Here is a 24948-nt window from a genome sequence, read left to right on the forward strand (position 1 = left end):
ACCTGTCAATGCTCCACATGATGCTGTTCCTCCGCCCAAGCGAGCAACATCTGAAGGCCCTTATGCACGAAAGGATGTTGTAGAAGCAAGAAGGTTCCCTGCTGACCGCAGAAAAGATGCTCCTCTCCCGAAGCGTGTACAAGATGATACTCAAGCTATTCCATTATATGATGATGATGATACCGGCCAGGAAGCCAGAGAAACTGCATCTGCACCAAGGCGAACAAGGGCTCAAGATCCATATGATACCTCTGAAGGAATAGGAACTTACCACTCTTCATCATCTAGACCACATCCTGTCAATGCTCCACATGATGCTGTTCCTCCACCCAAGCAAGCAGCATCTGAAGGCTCTCGACGTGCAACCACACCATACCTAGCTGCTCAAGAGGTCTTCCAGCAGGGTAAGAAAAGTCCTGCATCAAGGCTAATAGTGCCTCATGATGCCCAAGGCAGCACTGAAGAAGAGACTGTGGAATCATCATCCAAAGCACATCCATTGGATTCTCATCTGGCTGATGTTCGTCCACCTAACCAATTTTTGGATGAAGATGGTTATGGTGCAATTACACCATTGCAAACAGGAGATACAGATGATCCATATAATGAGAAGCGAGATAGAGGCGTTGCTGCTCCAAAGCGGATGATGTCTCAAGATGCCTTTGAAGAAACGAAGATGACTGATTCTGCAGCATTTGAAGCACAAACATCAGATCATTGGCAAGCTGATGCTCCTCCACAAAAGCAACGGCCAACTGAAGATCCTGAAACTACTGCTTCACCATCCAAGAAAAGATATACTGATGATGAAGATACGGCCAAACAAGCTAAGCATGCTCATCAGAAACTGCAGTCTGAGCAGTGGCATGCTGCTACAACTGGTTTGAGTAAGCTAAAGGGAGAAGCTGATGATTTGATGCCTCCTACTCAACAAGCAAAACCTAGCAAAGATGTCCAACATATCTCACCACAAGATGCAGAACAAGCAAACACTTGGCCTCTTGCACAAGAACCAGCAGGCATGGATGGACAACTGGTGCAAGGACCAGAAAGGACAGCTCGAACACCCCACACTGATAAGAAAAGAGATGTTTCTTCTATGCTTTGGCGACAAGCTGCTGATGTTCAAGGAATTGCTGAGGACAGAGCATCATCTGATCAGGGAGGTGCTGTAAGGCCCCCTTATGCACCCAAGGATACTGCGGAAGCAAGAATTGTCCCTGCTGCTCTCAGAAAAGATGCTTCTTTCCCAAAGCATGCACAAGATAAAACTCAAGCTGCCCCATTATATGATGATGATCATGATACCAACCAGGAAGCCAGAGAAACTGCATCTGCACCAAGGCGAACAACCACACCACAGGATGCTGTTCATCCGCCCAAACAAGCAGTATTTGAAGGCCCTCGACGTGCAACCACTCCATACCCAGCTGCTCAAGAGATAACGCAAGCTAGGAGAAGTCCTGCATCAAGGTCGACAGTGCCTCATGATGCCCAAGGCAGCACTGAAGAGGAAACATTGGAAGAAACAAAGTTCGTGGAATCTGCATCATCCCGAGCTCAACCTGTGGAAGACACCTCTGAAGAAGCAGAGACTCGTAACTCTGCATTGTTTAGAAGACCATCTCCAGATGCCTGGCCGGCTGCAGCTCCTCCATCAAAGGAAGCAGCAGCTGAAGACGCTCTTAGAGTGAGTCAATCATCCCCAGCAAGATATCCAAGAGCTGAAGAAACCAGCAAACAACCTAGAGCCCCTGTTTCTATACCAACACATATAGCAGCTCAAGATGCTAGGGATGTCTTTAGAGAGCCAAAGGTTGCTGATTCCACACCATTGCAAAAGAGATACCCTGATGCCAAAGATGTGGCCAAGAAATCAACAGTTACCTTTGAAGAAACAAAAATTTCTGATTCTGCACCACCACGAGGGCAACCTTTGGATTCTCAAAGAGCTGATGCTCCATCATGGAAGAAAGAAGCAGCTGATACTCCATCACGAGGGCAACCTTTGTATTCTCAGAGAGCTGACGCTCCATCATGGAAGAAAGAAGCAACTGAAGATCCTCGTGCAACTTCAGCATTTGACAAGACTCGTCCTTATGTTGAAGATAGCACTAGGCAAGCTGCAGACACTGATTTTGGGCCAAGGCAGATTGGAGATGAACACACTGAAGAAAAAAAGGTTGCTGATTCTGCACCATCTGTCAGAGAAAGACATACTTACACCCCACGAACTGCACGTCCTCTGTCACAGCTAGCAGAAGAGGAAGAAGATGCCCAGGATAAATACAGAGAAGGTAGAGAAACTGCACGTCCTCTGTCACAGCAAGCAGAAGAGGAAGAAGATGTCCAGGATAAAGACAGAGAAGGTATGGAAACTGTTTCTGCACCAAAGAAAATGGTGTCCAGAGATGCTCATGACACATATGGAGAAAGAAGGACTCCCCACTCTACATCCACCTCACCCACACCATCCAAAGCACAACCTGCAGATTCTCGGAGCCCTATCAAGGTGGAGAGACCACGTTCTGTTTATGAGGAGGACCATCTCGTTGGCCAAGATAGCCATAAGCAACCTCAAACCCTCCCAACTGGTGGGAGAGCAGATGGCTCTACACTAAAGCATCAACAAGATCCCGTGGTTCCATCTATTTCTGAAGAGAAATCAAGTACTCCTCCAGCTCCACCCAGAGCAAGAGTTCGTGACGATCATCCTACTGAAGATCCATTTAAAGGAGACATTGTTGGTGACCGAAAAGGAGCACCACCTCAATTGGGCCAAGAACCAATTTCCCAAGTCCAACGTGCCACAGAACTGTCACAGGAAGCAGCTCCTGATGGTGAACTGTCCACCATTGATCAATGGCGGCGCACATCTGTGCCATTACAAGGTGATGATGTGCTGGGTGGATCTACCATTGATCAAAAGCCAACACCAATGAGTGAGCAATCAATACCCAGTGCTCGGCGTGCCAATGAGATGGTCAAAAAAGAGCAAAGAATGGTACCACCTGCACGAACAGGAGCACAAACGCCCGATGTTCACCGTGCTCCATCATCATTCTCAAGAGCTGACACGGCTGAAAGAGATAGAGAGCCGGTACAAATGCAAGCACCTACTCAACATGCTCGGCCTACTTCAGTGCCTACCAGAAGAGCAACTCCTGATGCTCGTGACACTAGTGATCAAGAGTTTGCAAACAAATCTGATGCCCAAAGATGGAATGCCTTGAAAGCTAAGCATGATTTAGCCATGACCAGTGAAGATGATCGGAATGCCAGTCCATCAACTCATGATGCTGCTGTTGACAACAAGACAGCATTGCCTGCCAGTGAAGCACAAGGTTCAGACACTTGGCCTGGTTCAACAGCAACCCCCGTAAACTCTCAACCTACCAGTGGTGATGCACGTGTCGGAAGATTTTCACGTGCTGAAGGGGCACAACCACCTGAATCAACTCAAGCACAAACCCCTTTTGATGCTCCACATGACTCTGTATCAACCCCAGATGTACCTCGTGACACCTTGGACAAAACCAAATCTGCCAAACCAACTTCAACTGAAGGCATGACACCTACAGCTGCAGCGCCAACTTCGAAGGTCCAACTTGCTGAACAGAAATTTGCTCCATCAGGTGACTAGTTACTCTTAAGTATTGATTAAAATATAAACCTTATAATTGACCAAGGGAGGATTAGGAACATGAAAATGTTGTAAAAGCTAATTGCCCGCTTCATGAATTTCAGATAAAAAATTAGCCCCTGCTGCGCCTGAATCAAGTAAAGAAGATACTAGTTTTTCTGCTCCTGAGAAACCACAAACAATTTTTCGTCAAGAAGCGAGACCATCTGCAGCAATCACAAAACAAGTTCCATCCTCAGATGCCCACCATGACAGGAAAATCCAGCATGTCACCCTTGCTAAATTTCCCCCTGATGATTCACCAATGCCAGGTAACTAGATTCTCTTTCAAGTTGAAAAACAGTACACCTTCTAGCATCCTAAAGCTGCCTTTCTCAAAACTAAATATCCTTTTTTTTAACGGTAAAACTAAACATCCTGCTACTTACTGACATCTCTTCTTGCATTTTAGATCAAGATTCAATTCAGTCTGCACAACAATCTTCCTCATCTGAGACTAGCAAAGAAGAGACTATCGTTGCTGCAGCTGGACCGACATTGCCAACAACCGTCGGTAAAGACACACAAGTTTCTGGACGCCCTATCAAGGCGGAGAGAACACCTTCTGTTTATCAGGAGGACCATCTGGTTGCCCAAGACAGCCATGAGCAACCGCAAACCCTCCCAACTGTTGGCAAAGCAGATGGCTCTACACCAAAGCGTCAACAAGATCCTGAAGAGAAACCAAGTACTACTCCAGCTCCATCCAGAGTAAGAGTTAGTGACGGTCATCCTACTGAAGAGCCATTTAAAGGGGACATTGTTGATGACCGAAAAAGAGCACCACCTCTATTGGGCCAAGAACCAACTTCCCAAGTCCAACGTGCCACTGAACTGTCGCAGGAAGCAGCTCCTGATGGAGATATGTCTAGCAAACCATCCACCATTGATCAATGGCGGCGCACATCTGTGCCGATACAAGGAACTCCCAATTCTGGTGATGATGTGCTGGGTGGGTCTACCATTGATCAGAAGCCAACACCAATGAGTCAACAATCAATACCTGGTGCTCGGGGTGCCAGTGAGGTGGTAGAAAAAGAGCAAAAAATGGCACCAACTGCACGACCAGGAGCACGAACACCTGATGCTCTCAGCGCTCCGTCATCATTCTCAGCAGCTAACACAGCTGAGAGAGATGCAGAACCAGTACAAATGCAAGCACCAACTCTGCATGATCAAGGGGCACAACCACCTGAATCAACTCAAGCACAATCACCTTTTGATGCTCCACGTGACTCGGTATCAACCCAAGATGTACCTAGTGACGCCTTGGACAAAACCAATGTTGCCAAACCAATTTCAACTGAAGGCAAGGCAGCAGCTCCAACTTTTAAGGCCCAGCTTGCTGAAGAGAAATTTGCTCCATCAGGTGACCAGTTTCTCTTAAGTATTAACTAAAATGTGAACCTTCTAGGTCAACGAGGGAGGATTAGGAACATGAAAATACCGTCAAAGCTAATTCTTTGCTTCATGAATTTCAGATAAAAAATTAGGTCGTGCTGCACGACCAACTTCAACTGAAGGCATGACACCTACAGCTGGACCAGCGCCAACTTCGAAGGCCCAACTTCCTGAGCAGAAATTTGCTCCATCAGGTGACTAGTTACTCTCAAGCATTGGCTAAAATATATAAACCTTCTAACAGACCAAGGGGGATTAGAAACATGAAAGATTGTCAAAGCTAATTGTTTGCTTCATGAATTTCAGATAACAAACCTGAGAAACCACAAACAATTTTTCGTCAAGAAGCGAGTCCATCTGCGCCAATCACAAAACAAGTTCCATCCTCAGATGCCCATCATGATACTAGGAAAATCCAGCAAGCCACCCTTGATAATGTTCCCACTGATGATTCATCAATACCACCTTTTCCAAGTCATGAACAAGTTTCCCATGCACCACAAGCATTCCCTAGTAAAAAAGACAGGGCACCTGCACCAGGCACAAAGGACTCTCCAGCCTCAAATACCCAAATTGCTTCAGCAAAAGTCCAGGAAACTATGCCTGACAATTATGGCATTGATGAGTTAACAGTGCCATCTGTCTCAAGTGAAAAGCAAGGTTCCTATGCTGGATCTTCTACTGAACCACATGAAGGATCATTTCCTGATGCTTATGGTGCCACAGATGACAAGGACATAACTAAATATCCATCTAGGCAAGCACCAGTTTTAGAATATAGGCCTGATTCAACACCAGCTGATAGTTATGTTCGTCCCATCAGTGGTAGCGAAGTATTTCCTGCTGTAAAGAAATCTGCCCCATCAGGTAACCAGATTCCCTTTCAAGTTGGAAAACATTACACATTCTAGCATCCTCAAGCTACCTTTCTCAAAACTAAATATTCTGCTACTTTCTGACATCGCTTCTTGCATTTTAGATAAAGATTCAATTCAGTCTGCCCAACAACCTTCTCCAGCTGAGACTAGGAAAGAAGAGACTATCTTTGCTGCAGCTGAACCGACATTGCCAACAACCGTCAGTAAAGACACACAAGTTTCTCGGCGCCCTATCAAGGCGGAGAGAACACCTTCTGCATATCAGGAGGACCACCTGGTTGCCCAAGACAGCCATGAGCAACCTCAAACCCTCCCAACTGGTGGCAGAGCAGATGATTCTACACCAAAGCGTCAACAGGATCCTAAAGAGAAATCAAGTACTCCTCCAGCTCCACCCAGAGCAAGAGTTCGTGACGATCATCCTACTGAAGAGCCTTTTAATGGAGACACTGTTGATGAGCAAAAAGGAGCACCACCTCTATTGGGCCAAGAACCAACTTCCCAAGTCCAACGTGCCACTGAACTTTCACAGGAGGAAGCAGCTCCCGATGGAGATATGTCCAGCAAACCTTCCACCATTGGTCAATGGCAGCGCACATCTGTGCCGTTACAAGCTATAACTCCCAATTCTGGTGATGATGTGCTGGGTAGGTCTACCATTGATCAAAAGCCAACACCAATGAGTGAACAATCAATACCCAGTGCTCGGGGTGCCAGTGAGATGGTAGAAAAAGAGCAAAGAATGGCACCACCTGCACGACCAGGAGCACGAACACCCGATGTTCTGAACGCTCCATCATCATTCTCAGCAGCTGACAGAGCTGAGAGAGATGGAGAACCAGTACAAATGCAAGCACCAACTCTGCATGATCAAGGGGCACAACCACCTGAATCAACTCAAGCACAATCACCTTTTGATGCTCCACGTGACTCGGTATCAACCCAAGATGTACCTAGTGATGCCTTGGACAAAACCAATGTTGCAAAACCAACTTCAACTGAAGGCAAGGCACCTACGCCAACTTCGAAGGCCCAGCTTGCTGAAGAGAAATTTGCTCCATCAGGTGACCAGTTTCTCTTAAGTATTGACTAAAATGTGAACCTTCTAGGTCAGCAAGGGAGGGTTAGGAACATGAAAATATTGTTAAAGCTAATTGTTTGCTTCATGAATTTCAGATAAAAAATTAGCTCGTGCCGCACGACCAACTTCAACTGAAAGCATGCCACATACAGCTGGACCAGCGCCAAGTTTGAAGGCTCAACTTTCTGAGCAGAATTTTGCTCCATCAGGTGACTCGTTACTCTCAAGCATTGGATAAAATATGAACCTTCTAATAGACCAAGGGAAGATTAGAAACATGAAAGATCGTCAAAGCTAATTGTTTGCTTCATGAATTTCAGATAAAAAACCTGAGAAACCACAGACAATTTTTCGTCAAGAAGCGAGACCATCTGCGCCAATCACAAAACAAGTTCCATCCTCAGATGCCCATCATGGTACTAGGAAAATCCAGCAAGTCACCCTTGATAATGTTCCCACTGATGATTCATCAATACCACCTTTTCCAAGTCATGAACAAGTTTCCCATGCACCACAAGCATTCCCTAGTAAAAAAGACAGGGCACCTGCACCAGGCACAAAGGACTCCCCAGCCTCAAATACCCAAATTGCTTCAGCAAAAGTCCAGGAAACTATGCCTGACAATTATCGCACTGATGAGTTAACAGTGCCATCTGTCTCAAGTGAAAGACAAGGTTCCTATGCTGGATCCTCTACTGAACCACATGAAGGATCATCTCCTGATGCTTATGGTGCTGCAGATGACAAGGACATAACTAAATATCCATCTAGGCAAGCACCAGTTTTAGAATATAGGCCTGATTCAACACCAGCTGATAGTTATGTTCGTCCCATCAGTGGTAGCGAAGTATTTCCTGCTGTAAAGAAATCTGCCCCATCAGGTAACCAGATTCCCTTTCAAGTTGGAAAACATTACACATTCTAGCATCCTCAAGCTACCTTTCTCAAAACTAAATATCCTGCTACTTTCTGACATCGCTTCTTGCATTTTAGATCAAGATTCAATTCAGTCTGCCCAACAACCTTCTCCAGCTGAGACTAGGAAAGAAGAGACTATCTTTGCTGCAGCTGGACCGACATTGCCAACAACCGTCAGTGAAGACACACAAGTTTCTCGGCGCCCTATCATGGCGGAGAGAACACCTTCTGCTTATCAGGAAGACCATCTGGTTGCCCAAGACAGCCATGAGCAACCTCAAACCCTCCCAACTGGTGGCAGAGCAGATGATTCTAGACCAAAGCGTCAACAGGATCCTAAAGAGAAATCAAGTACTCCTCCAGCTCCACCCAGGGACGATCATCCTACCGAAGAGCCTTTTAATCGAGACACTGTTGATGAGCAAAAAGGAGCACCAACTCTATTGGGCCAAGAACCAACTTCCCAAGTCCAACGTGCCACTGAACATTCACAGGAGGAAGCAGCTCCAGATGGAGATATGTCCAGCGAACCTTCCACCATTGGTCAATGGCAGCGCACATCTGTGCCGTTACAAGGTATAACTCCCAATTCTGGTGATGATGTGCTGGGTGGGTCTACCATTGATCAAAAGCCAACACCAATGAGTGAACAAACAATACCCAGTGCTCGGGGTGCCAGTGAGATGGTAGAAAAAGAGCAAAGAATGGCACCACCTGCACGACCAGGAGCACGAACACCCGATGTTCTGAGCGCTCCATCATCATTCTCAGCAGCTGACAGAGCTGAGAGAGATGGAGAACCGGTACAAATGCAAGCACCAACTCTGCATGATCAAGGGGCACAACCACCTGAATCAACTCAAGCACAATCACCTTTTGATGCTCCACGTGACTCGGTATCAACCCAAGATGTACCTAGTGACACCTTGGACAAAACCAATGTTGCCAAACCAACTTCAACTGAAGGCAAGGCAGCAGCTCCAACTTTTAAGGCCCAGCTTGCTGAAGAGAAATTTGCTCCATCAGGTGACCAGTTTCTTTTAAGTATTGACTAAAATGTGAACCTTCTAGGTCAGCGAGGGAGGGTTAGGAACATGAAAATATCGTTAAAGCTAATTGTTTGCTTCATGAATTTCAGATAAAAAATTAGCTCGTGCCGCACAACCAACTTCAACTGAAAGCATGACACCTACAGCTGGACCAGCGCCAAGTTCGAAGGCTCAACTTTCTGAACAGAATTTTGCTCCATCAGGTGACTCATTACTCTCAAGCATTGGATAAAATATGAACCTTCTAATAGACCAAGGGAGGATTAGAAACATGAAAGATCGTCAAAGCTAATTGTTTGCTTCATGAATTTCAGATAAAAAACCTGAGAAACCACAGACAATTTTTCGTCAAGAAGCGAGACCATCTGCGCCAATCACAAAACAAGTTCCATCCTCAGATGCCCATCATGATACTAGGAAAATCCAGCAAGTCACCCTTGATAATGTTCCCACCGATGATTCATCAATACCACCTTTTCCAAGTCATGAACAAGTTTCCCATGCACCACAAGCATTCCCTAGTAAAAAAGACAGGGCACCTGCACCAGGCACAAAGGACTCCCCAGCCTCAAATACCCAAATTGCTTCAGCAAAAGTCCAGGAAACTATGCCTGACAATTATCGCACTGATGAGTTAACAGTGCCATCTGTCTCAAGTGAAAGACAAGGTTCCTATGCTGGATCCTCTACTGAACCACATGAAGGATCATCTCCTGATGCTTATGGTGCTGCAGATGCCAAGGACATAACTAAATATCCATCTAGGCAAGCACCAGTTTTAGAATATATGCCTGATTCAACACCAGTTGATAGTTATGTTCGTCCCATCAGTGGTAGTGAAGTATTTCCTGCTGTAAAGAAATCTGCCCTATCAGGTAACTATATTCTCTTTCAAGTTGGAAAACAGCACACCTTCTAGCATCCTCAAGCTACATTTGTCAAAACTAAATACCCTGCTACTTACTAACATCTTCTTGCATTTTAGATCAAGATTCAATTCAGTCTAAAAAACAACCTTCCCCAGCTGAGACCAAGAAAGAAGAGACTATCGTTGCTGCAGCTGAACCGACATTGCCAACAATTGTCGGTAAAGACACAGAAGGTATGAGAGGCACTCCAACCTTTGATTACGAGCCCACGGGAGATAAACGTGCTGATATTCAGAGTGGTAGATCTGATGAAGTAGCCCTTCCAGAACAGAAATCCGGACCCTCAGGTTAGTTATCTCAGTGTGACTATGCAGGCCTATAGATGATTACATGCAGAAAAACTTACTGAAAATACAAAGTTACCCTTGTAAAATTTTCTTGCTACTACTAATGCTGCCACTTGCGTTTCAGATCGGGATTCAGCTCGTTCTACACAATCAAGATCCTCTTCTGAGCCTATGGATAAAGAGCTTAATTATCCAAGTTCTGCAAAACCACTTTCCTCTGCCACACCTGACCAGACAAAGGACTCACAACCTACTATTGGTCAACAAGCGCCTGCACCAGGAACATCAGAATATCCATCCTCAGGTACCCACAATACTTCAGTGAAATTTCAGGAAGTTGCTCCTGATGATCACCATATTGTTGAATCAATTCCAGGCGAAGGACAAGTTTACCGCACCGAACCTGATTTTGAGCTACCTGAAGGCCCAGTCCCTTATTCACGTAGTGTCATAGGTGAAAAGACTATGAGACCTCCATCTAGCCAAGCACAAAGTTCAGACTCAAAACTTGATCCCACCCAAAACCGTGGCGATGAGCCTTCCACAAGATCTTTACCCAATCAAGTAGTAATGGTCTTACTGTGCGAAACAGTGCACCTTTTAGCAAATTTGTAGCTGATTAACATAATAAAGCTTCATAAAAAACCTACAGCCTTGACAAAAAAAACTGCCTTTCGGAATTTCATTCGGAATTTCAGATCAAGATTCAGCTAACTCTACACAGAAGTCTTCCTCTAGTGAGCCACAAAAAGAACAGTCCACTGTTGCTGCACCTAATCAATCCAAGGCGTCACAAGCAACTAGTGAAGTAGTAACCCCCGCTGATCAAAGCATAGCTCCATCAGGCAATTATCCTTTCTTTAGCCTGGAGAAATAGTGTACCTTCCAGCACACCTACTATCGAACAAGAGCTTTCCACAAGACTAGCAGTCTCACCACAATTATGCCATTTCTCGGCAGTACTCAGTTCTTCTTTCTGTTTTGCAGAACCACTTTCTGTTGTTGAAAGAAATGAAAAAATTACTGTTGCTGAAGCTGAAAGCAAAGTGTCTCGACCAGTCATCGCTCAGCAAGACGTTAAGCATGTACCAGGCATTTCAGAACCAGCACTTGATAATGTTTCGACGGAAGAAGAATATCAACGTGCTTCTGAGCCACGTGAAGGACCACCTCCTGATGTGCATGGCACCCTCGTTGACAGAAAGACAGCTCCCTCTTCTAGTCAAGTACAAAGTCCAGATGCAAAACGTGATGTGCTACCATTGAGTGTTGATGTTGCCAAAAAAACAGTTCCACCTTCTAGTCAAGCACAAATTCTACCATCGAGTGTTGATGTTGGTCCTAGCAGTGATGAACAGTCAACTACAAGACTTAGACGCGATCAAGAGGCACAGGCGCAGCTACCTGCAGCAACTAAGAAACCACCACCTTTTGAGACTCCAGTCTACTCTAAATCTAACCAAGATGCCCCTAAGTCCTTCAAACTACCCTCTGGTGATCAAGATGTCATGTCACCTAAAGTGGTGCCAGCATCAGCATCAGACACTCAATTTGGTAAAGTATCTGATGAAATAACTGATGATGGGCAAAACTCCCCTTTGTCAGGTAATCAAGTTCTTTACTCTGATGAGTGTGGACAAACAATAGTAATTCTAGCAAAGCTATATTTGATTGTGTTTAACATGATTCCTTTAAAAGTTGATTAAATACCTGTTCTGACAGTAATACGGCTGTTCCATGCATTTCAGCTCAAGATATAGCTCGTTCTGCACAAAGGCCTTCCTTTGTTGAGCCAACAGAAGAAGATGGTATTGTTGCTGCATCCGATCAAACTAACGAGGCACGGCCTATAAGTGGTCAACGAGGAATAACTCCTACTCCAGACAAACAAAGAATTCCTGATCTGCGTGGTGCTGTTGATGAAAAGATGTCACTTCCATCTAGCCAAGCACAAAAGTCAGACATTAGGCCTGATTCAGCACCAATTGATGACGATGTTCATCGTACTAGTGGCGATGAACCTGCCACAAGCTCTGTACGTGATTCACAAGCACGGCCTCCTGCAGGAATTCAGAATGTACCTGCTGGTTTCTTGGAAAAGACCAAGTCACCAAGACCACTCTCCACTGATCAAGAACCTACGGCTAGTCCAGCACCAGCTCCAGATGCTCCACAAGGTACCGCACTGCATGAAGCAACCATTGCTAAACACAAATTATTAAATTTACTCCACTGAATAATCTGTTCTTTTGGTGCACCTTTTACTCGTCAATTTTACATCAGGCACTTTTTGTGCTATAGAAATTAATCATCTTTACACTGTTAACACTGATCATTGATGTACTGCTGCAGATCAAGATTCGAATCATTCTTCACAGTTTTCTCCCTCTGTTGTATCAAGGAAAGATGTTGCTAATGCTGATCAAACCAATGTATCACAAGCAGGCCTGCGAGAGCCCCCGAGTTCAGATGCTAAACTTCCTTCAGAGGAAATACAAGAATCTAGCCCCGATTCTTATCTCACCAAGTCAGAGAAACCACTTCCTATGAAAGGTAAAACAGTAATGCCCTAGACTTATTCAGTATACAGAATTTTGTTTTAGCCCATGATGTTGAATATAAAATCTCTTATGAGATCATGCTGAACAACACTAAGGACAATGTAGAAACTTGCTAGACTATTAATGAGTGATCCCTGCTCATTGAACCTGTAACAATTCAGGCATAAACCATGTAAAATGCATTTGTTCCTTCATTTTTAATGTCAGGACAAACGTGTGTACTTACACAACTAACGGTAATGAAACATTGTTCTCAAATCATATGCACAGATCCAGTTCGGCCTCCACATGATGCTTCCTTTGATTTATCGAGCGGTGAGAAGCCCACTATGATCAAAGGTGATCAGGCCAGCACAATATCAGATGGCAGTCCCTCAGCCAGCGAAGAAGTTGGTCAATCTAAAAATGGTGCAGTTAAAGGACCACTCGCTGCAGAGTTAGTATCATCATTTCCTCAGAAGAACCTCGAAAAAACATCACCTGAAGAAAAATGGAACCACCAGCAGCAAACAGATCAGTCCACCACTAGATCATCTGAAGATAACAACATCGAAGCCAGTGGAACTAGAAACCCTAACACCTCAACAACGTCTAGAGATATACAACCTTCACCACTCAAGGAAAGAATGCAGGCAGTTGAAGGATCCAGAAACCAACAACAGTCTGGCCAAGCTGTCTTTCAATCAATACAGGATAACAGAACACAAATTCAAGAAACTAAGGCCCGAGACACTGCATTTGACAAGCCTGAAGTGATTAGGCCTGATTCAGCCCCAACCAGTGGTGATGCTCATCGTACAAGCGGTGACGTGCCAACCACAAGTTCTTTACGTGTACCTGCTGCTTACTCGGAAAAGGAGTCACCAAGACCACTCTCCACTGATCAAGAAGTCAGGACACCTCTGACTATGACTAACCCAACACCAGCTCCAGATTCTCCGCAAGGTACCAAGCAGCCACTGCTAAACACATAAATTTACTCCACCAGATAACTGGTATTTTCTGTATGCGTCTATTACGGCTATTTTTGCGCAACATAAATAAATTACTGTTTCACTGTTAACACTGATAATCAATGTACTGCAGATCAATATTCAAATCATGCTTCACAGTTTACTCCTTCTGTTGTATCAAGGAAAAATGCTGCTAATGCTGATAAAACCAATATATCAGAAGCAGGCCTGCGAGGCCCCGCGAGTTCAGATGCTACACCTTCAGAGCAAATACAAGAATCTAGGCCTGATGATTATCTCACCAAGTCAGAAAAAGAACTTCCCATGAAAGGTAAAACTGTAATGCCCTAGACTTATTCAGTAAGAGATTTTTGTTTTAGCCCATAAAGTTACAGCTGAAAACTTTTGCAAGATCATGCTGAACAACACTAAGGAAAATGTGGAAACTCGCTTTACTCCTAACGAGTGATCCCTCATTGAACCTGTAGCATAAACCATACACAACACTATTTTGCCTTAATAGAGATAATGATACCACAAAATTTTGTACTTCCGCAACTAACGGTTTTGTCCTCGTATTACAGGTACAGACCCAGTTCAGCCTCCAGAAGTAGCTGCCTTTGATTTGCCGAGCAATGGGAAACCTACCATGATCAAAGGTGACCAGGTGAATACAATATCAAGTGTCAGTCTCTCGGCCAGCAAGCCAGTTGGTCAGTCTGAAAGTTCAGTTGAAAGACCACTCTCAGATGAGTTAGTATCACCATTTCCTGAAAAACACCTTGAAAAAAGATCACCTGAAGAAAAATCGAACCAGCAGCAGCAAACTGACCAGTCCAGCACTAGATTAACTAAAGATGATAGCACAGAATCCAGTGGAATCGCAAGCCCAAATATCTTGACAACATCCGGAGATATACAACCATCTCCACTCAAGCAAAACAATCAGGCAGCTGAAAGATCCAGAAAACAACAACAGGCTGACCCTGTGTTTCAATCAACACAGGACAACAAAAGGCAAACTGAAGAAACTGAGGCACAAGACACTGGATCTGACCAGCATGAAGAAATCAATCCTGATTCAGCACCAACCAGTGGTGATGCTAATCGTACAAGTGGTGATGGGCCAGCCACAAGTTCTTTACGTAATTCACAGGCACAGCCTCCTGCAGAAACTCAGAACGCACCTGCTGTTTTCTCGGAAAAGATCAAGTCACCAAGACTACCCTCCACTGATCAAGAACTTGTGACACCTTTGACTAGCCCAGCACCAACTCCAGATACTCCGCAAGGTACCACAACATGTGCAGCAGCCACTGCTAAACATAAATTTACCACACTAGATAATCAGTCTTTTTTGTATGGATAATGTATGCACCTTTTACTGGACCATCTTAGATCTGACAACATTTTTTTTTGAGAACCAGATCTGACAACTTCTGCACACCTTTAATTAACCAACACCACTCATTGCTGTACTTTGCAGATAAAGATTCAATTCGGTCTCCTCAGTTGCCTCCTCCTGTTGAATCAAGGAGAGATATTGCTAACACCGATCAAACTGATGTATCACCAGCAGGCTTGAGAGAGACCACAAGTTCAGATGCTATGCCTCCTTCAGAGAAAATACAAGAATCTAGCCCTGATGCTTATCTCTCTAAGTCAGAGAAACCAATTCTTCCTTTGACAGGTAAGAACAGCATACAGACTTGTTTTAGTTCACAACCTTGAGAAATTAGTCTGAACAACACCAAGGGACAATGTGGGAACTCAGTAGTTCAGACTCCAAACGAATTAATCCCTGATCACTGAACCTATGCCAGTTTGGAAATAAACCATATAGAATGCAATTCTACCTTCATAGTTCGCGCGTAATGTTAGGACAAAAGTCTGTACTTGCACAACTAACGGTCATGAAATTTCTTGCCTCTAAATCAGGTACAGATACAGTTCAGCCTCCAGTTGAAGGTTCCTTTGATTTGTCAGGCGATGGGAAGCCCACTATGATCAAAGGTGACCAGGCCAACACAAAATCAAATGTTAGTCTGTCACCCAGCCAAGCAGATAGTCAATCTGAAAGTAGTGCAGTTAAAGGAGCACCCTCTGATGATTCAGTATCACCATTTCCTCAAAAGAACCTCGAAAGGACATCACCTGAAGAAAAACCGAAGCAGCAGCAGCAATCCAGCACTAGATCATCTAGAGATGACAGCATAGAAGCCAGTGAAACCGCAAGCCCAAACATCTTAACAACATCTGGAGATATACAACCATCACCTCTCAACCAACCGTCACCTATGAAGGAAAACATTCAGGCAGCTGAGGGATTCAGAAACCAACAAGAGGCTGACCAAGATGTTTTTCAACCAAGACAGGACAACAGAAAGCAAATTGAAGAACCTGAGCCACAAGACACTTCAACTGACTATCCCGAAGACACAAATGGAGCATCTCAAAGGGCTGCTTCGGAACAACAACAGGGAGAAAATGTCGGGAGGGTTCAGCGGCAGAGAAATGACACAAACAATAGCTATGAACCAACTAAAGATGCTCCAAGTATCATCCAGGCAGACAATAAACCTGAGAGCAGCTCGAGAACTCCTGAAGAACCCAGGCAACAAGCACAGCCCGAAGGCAAAACTCGAGGTGGTGAAATCATGTCGCCAGCCTCTGAAACCGGGCAGCCTGAAGAAAGCGATCTCCCACCAAGCAAGAAGGGTCGCACCAATCAATCTCAGTCAGAGACCTCCGCCAAACTGGAAGACCAAACCCCCTCTGCTACCCGGAACAGAGGCACAAACTCCAGCAAATTGGACGGGGCAACTGATGACACCAAATCCGCCGACACGGACGATAATAATCCATCGTCATGAATCACAGCGGCATGGCTCCTCAACCTACACGTTTTGCTGGAGTGCACCGCTGAATAAATATCAAGGAGAAGTCTGTTTGGAAACTCACTCACCTTTCTGTCTTGTTTTCTTCTGTCTCTGTTTTGTTCAGATAATAAGGCCCGTCCTCTTGTCATCCTCGAATGGGGCCATTGTCATGTAGTAGTATTTTTTTCTTCCTGCTCTTTCTGTTGAAAACTGGCAGCTTGTTTGCTCGTGAAAGTGACTGTATTCTGTCTGATTTTTGAAATTATGGGACTGCGACCGGCAGCGTTGTTCTTTGCAACCAACTTCTTCCACTGTAACCAATCCCAGTTACCTACTCAAGATGGTTCTCTGCAGTTGCTGGTTTTTAAGTATATATGGATGTTAATGTAAGCAATGATCCTTGGTCAAACCCAGTTCTCCTCGTATGATTAATTGTTATTGGGTTCTCTTATCGAATTCACATACGAGGCTGGATGTGAAGGCCGATTTTATAGTTCCTGCTGTATCATGAATTTGATGCGTGTGTAGTGTGTCTTGATTGAGCATATGAACTTGGTTTGCTTGATGCGTTCGACTTTTTCATCGAAGAAATTTCTGACAGGTTGCAGTTTTATTTTTTCAGCATCATGATTTGTATATTTAGACAGTATTCGAGCGTTGTTGGTACTGACACTGCAGGAAAAATTAGGTGGAGGCGCTAGAGTGTAACAGCTCCGAGGTTGATATGAAGATTCAGGGAACAAACAACTAAAGAAAAGATTGATCGCATCGGACAACTCTGGGAGTGAGCAGATCCGGCTCGACCCATATTACATCTTCGACCGTCACTTCCGTGACGAAGATGGCAAGGGCAAGAGCAGTTGTGGGTGAATTTTCTCCGTATAGCCTTTGATTCAACAGGAGAGGTTGACGGTCAACGGTCGCGCTGCTACTCTTCGTCGCTCATTACTTGCACCGCAGTCCAGGCAAACGCAGGCAACGCAATCAACGACGCAAGCACAGCACAGCACAGCACAGGCAACGTGCGCTGCGTTCGGCCCCTATAAAAGCTCGACCGGAACCAGCCTACCAACACCAACACCAACACCAACACCAACACCACCAAGTCGACGCAGCCTTCCATTCCGTCTCCGAGCCAGACAAGCTTTGGTGGTAGGCAGGATCGGGATGGCGAACGCGGAGGATGCGCCCACGGCCGTGGCGGGTTCTTGCAGGTGGCCGTCCGCGCTGCGCTGGATCCCCACCTCCGCCGACCGCATCGTCGCCGCCGAGAAGCGCCTCCTCTCCCTAGTCAAGTTTGTACCAAAACCCCCTCCGCTTAATAGTCCATCTTAATTACTCCCTTCGTTCTTTTGTAGAGTTTTTTATTTTTTTTGCGGGATAGTTTTGTAGAGTTTTTATTATGAATCACATAAGAATGTATGTAGATGTATTTTCGAGTGTAGAGGATTCGTATATAGTCTAGAATGAAATCTCTACAAAGACTTATATTTAGGAACGGAGGGCGTAGTTCAAAATATTAGTCCCCGTTCACAAATGCACAAATGTAAGGCAACTCCGTACGTTTGCTCGTCTGCTCCTTCATATAAAAATGCATGAGAGCTCGCCCAATAGTATAACTGACGATAGAAATTCTAGGATGACAGGAATGAATAGTACGCAAAAATTGCACAAATTCAGAAAATAGTTAGAAAAGGAAGTCCCAAACATAAACATAACCCTCCCAATAGGAAAAAGACTGGCTACACATAAGTTGCCCGGAAAATTATTCTGGTTAAGTATACTCAGTCACGTGATGTAGTACATAAGAAAAAGAAAAAAAAACTAAAAAAAAATGTACGGATCTTCATGCAAGATCAAAGGAATATAGCATCGACTGAGACATAATCAAGTCTTAGTCAACTTGCGTATAACTCTTGTGAAAAAAAGGGAGACCAATTTAGAAATTTAGAATTGGACTAAAGGCAGAACAAATTCAGTCCACTGAAAATTTCAGCAAGAATCACAAGGGAGATCGGACAGACAGAAAAATAGAATAGAAGCGAATTGAGATCCGTCAGCTAAAAAATAGCATTCATGTAGTATATATTAATTGCTTTGTTTAAGACCTTTCCGTTTATTATGTAACTTATTTTCTTTTACAGAACTGGGTATGTCCAAGAGAAAGTTAACATTGGCTTTGCTCCAACCGGGTCAAAAGCAAGATGGTTTAGATCAAGTGAAGAGCCAAGGTTCATCAACACGGTGACATTTGGTAGCAACAAGGAGAATGCTCCCACCCTTGTCATGGTCCATGGTTATGGTGCTTCACATGGGCTCTTCTTTCGAAACTACGATGCCCTCGCAAGCCATTTCCGGGTCATTGCCATTGATCAGCTTGGGTAAGTAGCTCTAAGAATGTTTAAAAGGACTTGACTAATTGTGACAATTTTCCTTGGTACCTGTAGAAGAGGGAAATTGATTTGAATAATTTTGTGCATCACAATACTTGCACACATTGTATTTTACCTACCCATACTAGGTTATGACTCTTGCTTGTTGCCATGTCACAGATACTATTTTGATTGCTGACAACTATTGGTGTTGATGTTGCTTGCTTTAGTTATTTATATGCAAATAAGGATACATTAATGTGGATTTATATCAAAATTTGAATGATATCATGGTGTTAATTAGGAGAAAGAAGCAGTTGCCTCTTTACCTTTTCCCCTAGTTTTAATGTTTTCCTCTTTCATGTGATCTATGAACCTAGAATAGAGAATATGCCCTATATGACATTCATTGGAAAAACCCACCTCATCTAAAATAAAGAATTTCAAAATTAGCCTGATGACACATGAAGTGTTTGCCAACTATTATGCATGATAACAACGCTTTATATTGTTTTTTCTGTTACCCCACACTGCGTAGTGTTGAATTTTGCTTTCCTTTTGCAGTTGGGGTGGATCAAGCAGACCTGACTTCATCTGTAAAAGTACCGAAGGTTAGATACAAATACTTTATTTGTTGTGCGACTTTTTGAGAAGTTGTAAGATGTTTCATTATGCTAGTTGTGACCCTCAGTTGTAGATGTTATTTCTGTTGTTTAGCATACTATGGAATGTAATTTTATGGAAAAACATCTCAAAATGCTCCCCTTTATTTGAGTTCTAGGTGATTTTGTAAGCAACTTCTGTGACGACCCCACGTAGATTTACTTTGCTTTGTGTTTAGATCTTGCTACATTCATTTTATAAACAATGATTAATTTGCTCCCCTTCCTTCTTTCGGTCAACTATGCAAATAGAAACGGATGCTTGGTTCCTAGATTCTTTTGAAGAATGGCGCAAAGCAAAGAACCTCAACAATTTTATATTGCTTGGACATTCTTTGGGAGGATATGTTGCTGCTAAGTATGCCTTACAGGTAACACGTGAAGCTACCCCACCGATGCCTATGATTGTACTAAAACCCATGTCTTATTTCAGCACCCTGAGCACGTGCAACACTTGATTTTGGTTGGTCCCGCTGGCTTTTCACCAGAAGCAGATGATAGCGCTGAGCGATTAGCCAAGTTTAGAGGAACATGGAAAGGCATGCTAGTGAACCATCTTTGGGAGTCCAATTTTACTCCTTCGAAAATTTTGAGGTAAGCCTAGTTTCGATCTTAAATTTGAATAATGTAGGTACTGTTAGAAAAATGGAGTAATCCACCTCCCATGGTGAAAATGTTCAATGGGCTTGATTTATCCATCTAGCTAAGCATATGAGTACAATGTTCATATTTAAGTAGAGAGACCGATCTAATGCGGAAGCAATAGCACTTCTGATGTGAATTTTATCGCGAAGATAACTATTCTTGTAAGGGACAAATACATTCTTCTCGTAGTAGTTCTCACATGTGGACTTTGCCCCTAATTATTGGATCTCCTTAGTTTTGACCATAAAATTGCATTTCAGGTCACTCGAATGCCCTTCCGTCAAGATTCTATGTGGTTAAAGGTCATTGGTTGTTATTTGACGGGAATACCCCAAGTAGCTGGCAAATGGCCCATCTCCCTTACACATGGGACCCACCAAGGAAAAAAATCCTGAACTAGTCCAACTACAACATAGCAGAGTATCCCACTCGAGGTGCAACCTCTTCTCTCACCCGTTCTAGCCTAGCCTAGCCCAGCCCACTGGGCCCGACCTCCTTCAACCTCAAGCCGAAGCACCAGTGTGCGCCCATAGCGTCGCCGGGCACCGGATCCTTTCACCACCATTTTTGACTTCACATCGTATTTATCCTCTACCAACATGATCCCCAAGACTGGATGGTTCCATTCCTTCCCTTTGCGTAGAGATTCGAGCCCCAAAGATGATGAAACCGTCCTCTACCTAATCGAAGTTGGTCATTGTGCCAAGAACTGCTGCCTCTGTTGACCACCTTGTCTCCTCCTTTTTGCGCCATCCGACTTGCCTTGCCACACCCTCCACTTCCTTTGAGCGCACCCTCTCGAGCTTTGTACACAGCTGACGCCTAGTTCATGTCGAGGTCGGTCCGCGGTAAACTGTCATCTCGTACCGAGAAACCTTGTCCAGGAGGTTCTCCATATCCCGTAATGGACCCTGGTAGAAGGAACTAAGGGGGTTCAGTAATCGATGGCATGTCCATTGTCTTCCTTACCTTCGACGACGCTCTAGTGCTCCCTGATCTCCTTTGTTGTTGAGCCCCATTCGTCCTTGACAGCACCCCACCTCCCCCAGGTCATGTCCGAGATTCTAACATTGTCCACTTGGATCTCCTTCCCAGACCATCTTGCAACGAGATCATGCTCTGCCGTTGCCGCCGTCAATGAAAACATCGCTTCAGTGCCCCACAATTGACCCCTACCTCTGCGGTGTACTCATATTGGGCGCACAATCCTTTTCCCTCTTCTCCCATGCTCCCATGTGCCTTCTAGATTACTCATGTCGTGCTTCGCCCGTAGTCGCAGCTACTGCTTGTTGGCGTCCTTGTTTCTAGTGACCCTAGTTCCCCGTACCGCCTCGGTTGGTCCCTGAGAGTTGAACGCACTACCCAACCAATCAGTGCCATGTGTCTCCATCTCGTGTATCTTCACTACGACTGCATCCTCTGCTTCTATTGTTTGCTAGATATAGAGAGAGAGGTATGGGGAGGGTGTTACTTTTTTATTATATTTTTTGGTCCCACATGAGGTGACTTGGCTTGAAGATATATAATCTTTTTTTTGCTTTTTCTTGATGGGTCCCACCTGTAAGGGGCATATAGCCCATCTAGCCGCTAGCAAAAATATTTTGGTTATCCAGGAGAAGGATCAAAGGCCTTTGACCAAATGGTAGAGTGATAGAAGAGCATTTGGGTGACACAAAATGTTTAGGGGTAAAAATGAGGAGAGCTGAAAATTAGGCAAAACCCACGGGTGAAAACTAACCAAGGGCAAGAGTGTATTTGTCCTAATGTCCCATTTGTTTTTGTTAAGCAGAGGATTGGGTCCTTGGGGCCCATATTTTGTTCGAAGATATACCACAACTAGGTTTGGATCATATTCAAATGGTGAATTACTAACAAAACATGAATCTATCTTGCTGACAGGTGAACATTCTTTACTACATTAAATAAACAACTACATTATCTAAATGATGCTTGCGGCTGAACCTTACTCTTTCTTTCACATGTATGAAGATTATATTTACCACACTTTAGTTGCCAAAGCCAGTGGAGAGTTGTGCTTAAATTATACTTTTTCTTTGGGGGCATTTGCAAGAAAACCTCTTTTGCAAAGGTTAGCTCATCTGTTTATGTTCTTAGTTTGCACGAACTTTCCTGTTTATCCTTCTTATGTCTTAACAACATGCACATTAAATATGATTCTCATTAAGTTTAAGATAACATATTCTTTGGATTCTCATCAACAATTAAGAGGTTTAAGATAACATATTTTTATTCTCATTAATCATTAAATTCTAAGATAAGACCTTTCTTTATTTTTTTACTTAGAGCTGTCAGTTCTTAGTACTGGTGAAGGACACTACAATTCATTACTTTTCTACATGATAGAGAATGAAAAATACTTAAATAGCTGCAACTAGTTAGCACCCCATTGGAAAAATATTTTGCTTTAGAATGGTGAAAATGGTTGTTTGGGCTCAACTAGCTAAGGAAATTCCTTTTCATTTATTATCAACTTCTAAATCTCATGTAGACTGGATATTATATGTTTCTCATGTTCTTTCCTACTAGTCGATAATTCCCCTTTCTCTTAAAATCCATGTTAATTTTAGATATACTGCCTATGGTTACCATAAACATATTCTAATTCCATCATAGCTAGTCTAAAATGAAAAGTTGAACTTTGATTGTAATTCTCTTATTGATTCTGATATACATTTCATAATGTCGTTGATCCCACTATCCCAGATTGATTCTTTTACTAGATTATGGTTTCAAAGGTTCAAAATATTCTTCACATGATGCATGCTTGCTAAGGATTTAGTACATAATGATGCAATTTAACTATTCTTTATTTTTACTCCATTGCATTATATTTCTCAGCCGTCTTGACAAAAATTACCCTGCCAAGAAGTCACTTTAGGTGATACTCCCTATGTTCCTAAATATAAGACCTTAAAGAGATTCCACTATGAATAACACGCGGATGTATATAGACATATTTTAGACTGTAAATTCACTCATTTTGCTTGCATGTAGTCCATAGTGGAATCACTAAAAGGTCTTATATTTAGGAATGGAGGGAGTACAATATTTCATGGTAGAGATCATCCTAATATGCATATGATTGTGACAGTCTTCCATTCACACTTTAAGAGAGTATTAGTGTATAAGTTATTAATCATACTATCAATGTACATACATATTTTTAATACTCACGAGCTTGTGATCTTGTTAATGCAATAACTTACCAAAACAATACTAGGAGTAATTCATAGTTCATGAATATATTTTGTGATGTTTTCTCACTATCCTATAACACGCAACAGCGCATCCGATTGGAAAGTGCCGACTACTTTCATATATGGCCAGGATGATTGGATGAATTACCAAGGGGCACAACAAGCACGCAAGGATATGCCAGTTCCTTGTGAAATCATCAGAGTCCCACATGTCGGTTTGTTTTCCTCTATGTCAATATATAAACTAAGATTAAGATCTACTATATTGGTATTGTTTACTAACGCTTTAGCTACAATGCAGGGAGGTCATCTCGAGTTCATAGAAAACCCATCGGGGTTCAACTCGGCGGTCTTGTACGCATGCCGAAATTTCTTATCTGAAGATGTAGGGGACGACTTCTCTCATCCTTATGGCTTGATATATGCATAGAGTGCCATCACACGCGGTCTCATGGTGGTATATGATAATATGAACATGAAGCAATACCGATACATTGATAGTATCAATATTAGCACCACTGTCACATGATTTGTTTATGTATGTATGAATTGCGTGAATATGTCTCATTCATATCGTACGTGCTTGGGTAACCAGTAGTGAAAACATAATGTTATACATGTAAGCTCTCTAGTTGGTCTCGATGTTCCAACAGTTAGTTGATGGAGTCTATCATTTTCCAAGCATGTTTGTTTGATTTGTGACCCGTTGCAGTCATCAAGTTCTTTATACATGTCCGTGAGAGGAAGCAACTCTGGTTTACATGGACCGATAGGTGGATTAGGGCTTTTCATCGATTTGTGAGGACCTTTGCAACATCATTGATATGGAAGTTTGCACATACTCTCACCCCGATAAATGCATGCACACATACCCTATCATATGAGCATCTTTGAGAGACTGAGTTGGCAGGTAGATTGACGAAGCCACCGCAGGAGCCTTGTTATCAATGGAAGTGTCACCTCCCACTGAATTAGTATTCCACCTTAATAAGACACAAAAGTGTCTCATTATCTTTATAGCTTTAGCTAAAAATAATAGTGTCTTTCACATGTCTTTTTTGCTAAAATAGTCGATATATAAAAGTGGTAGCCTTAAATAAGAATCGGCAATGAATGATGGTATGAGACCCCCTCCCTCACTCCTCCACATCCACAACCCATGTTACTCTTCTCACAGACTAGTCGCATCATATTTTCAAAAAGATAGTGCTATTTGTCGAAGATTGGGACAACTTTATGAAATTCACGTGTTCAACCAAACAAAACCACTTCTCATAAATTTGCGCTACTTTCCAAATTAGGGTGGAACAATGGGACAAACTTCCAGTCAGGTAGTGTTTTTGCCATCCACATCCCCCAAATTCTTGACCCGATCCAAAGGCGTTTGAAAATCGTCTTCACACGCGCCATTGACACGCGCCATTGCCACCATC

At 43.4% G+C, this 24948-nt stretch overlaps 2 protein-coding genes across 2 annotated transcripts; both read left to right on the plus strand.

Annotated features, from left to right (window-relative positions):
- The first annotated feature begins 6 nt into the window (after positions 1-6).
- Positions 7-16935, plus strand: LOC119302727 (microtubule-associated protein futsch-like). Its single transcript, XM_037579773.1, has 21 exons — positions 7-3635; positions 3748-3954; positions 4095-5051; positions 5164-5277; positions 5390-5950; positions 6063-7025; positions 7138-7251; positions 7363-7923; positions 8036-8986; positions 9099-9212; positions 9324-9884; positions 9995-10225; positions 10350-10529; positions 11213-11830; positions 11974-12402; positions 12578-12778; positions 13057-13731; positions 13873-14070; positions 14324-15031; positions 15226-15429; positions 15678-16935. The coding sequence occupies exons 1-21, from the start codon at positions 644-646 to the stop codon at positions 16610-16612; spliced, it is 12474 nt and encodes a 4157-aa protein (XP_037435670.1). The 5' UTR covers positions 7-643; the 3' UTR covers positions 16613-16935.
- A 769-nt stretch (positions 16936-17704) lies between these two features.
- Positions 17705-22617, plus strand: LOC119299963 (probable 1-acylglycerol-3-phosphate O-acyltransferase). Its single transcript, XM_037577066.1, has 8 exons — positions 17705-17913; positions 18763-18999; positions 19555-19601; positions 19905-20023; positions 20086-20246; positions 22087-22196; positions 22287-22386; positions 22602-22617. The coding sequence occupies exons 1-8, from the start codon at positions 17786-17788 to the stop codon at positions 22615-22617; spliced, it is 918 nt and encodes a 305-aa protein (XP_037432963.1). The 5' UTR covers positions 17705-17785.
- The last annotated feature ends 2331 nt before the right edge of the window (positions 22618-24948 follow it).

Source organism: Triticum dicoccoides, chromosome 5A (assembly GCF_002162155.2).
Source record: "Triticum dicoccoides isolate Atlit2015 ecotype Zavitan chromosome 5A, WEW_v2.0, whole genome shotgun sequence".
In the NCBI taxonomy this organism is placed as follows: Eukaryota; Viridiplantae; Streptophyta; class Magnoliopsida; order Poales; family Poaceae; genus Triticum; species Triticum dicoccoides.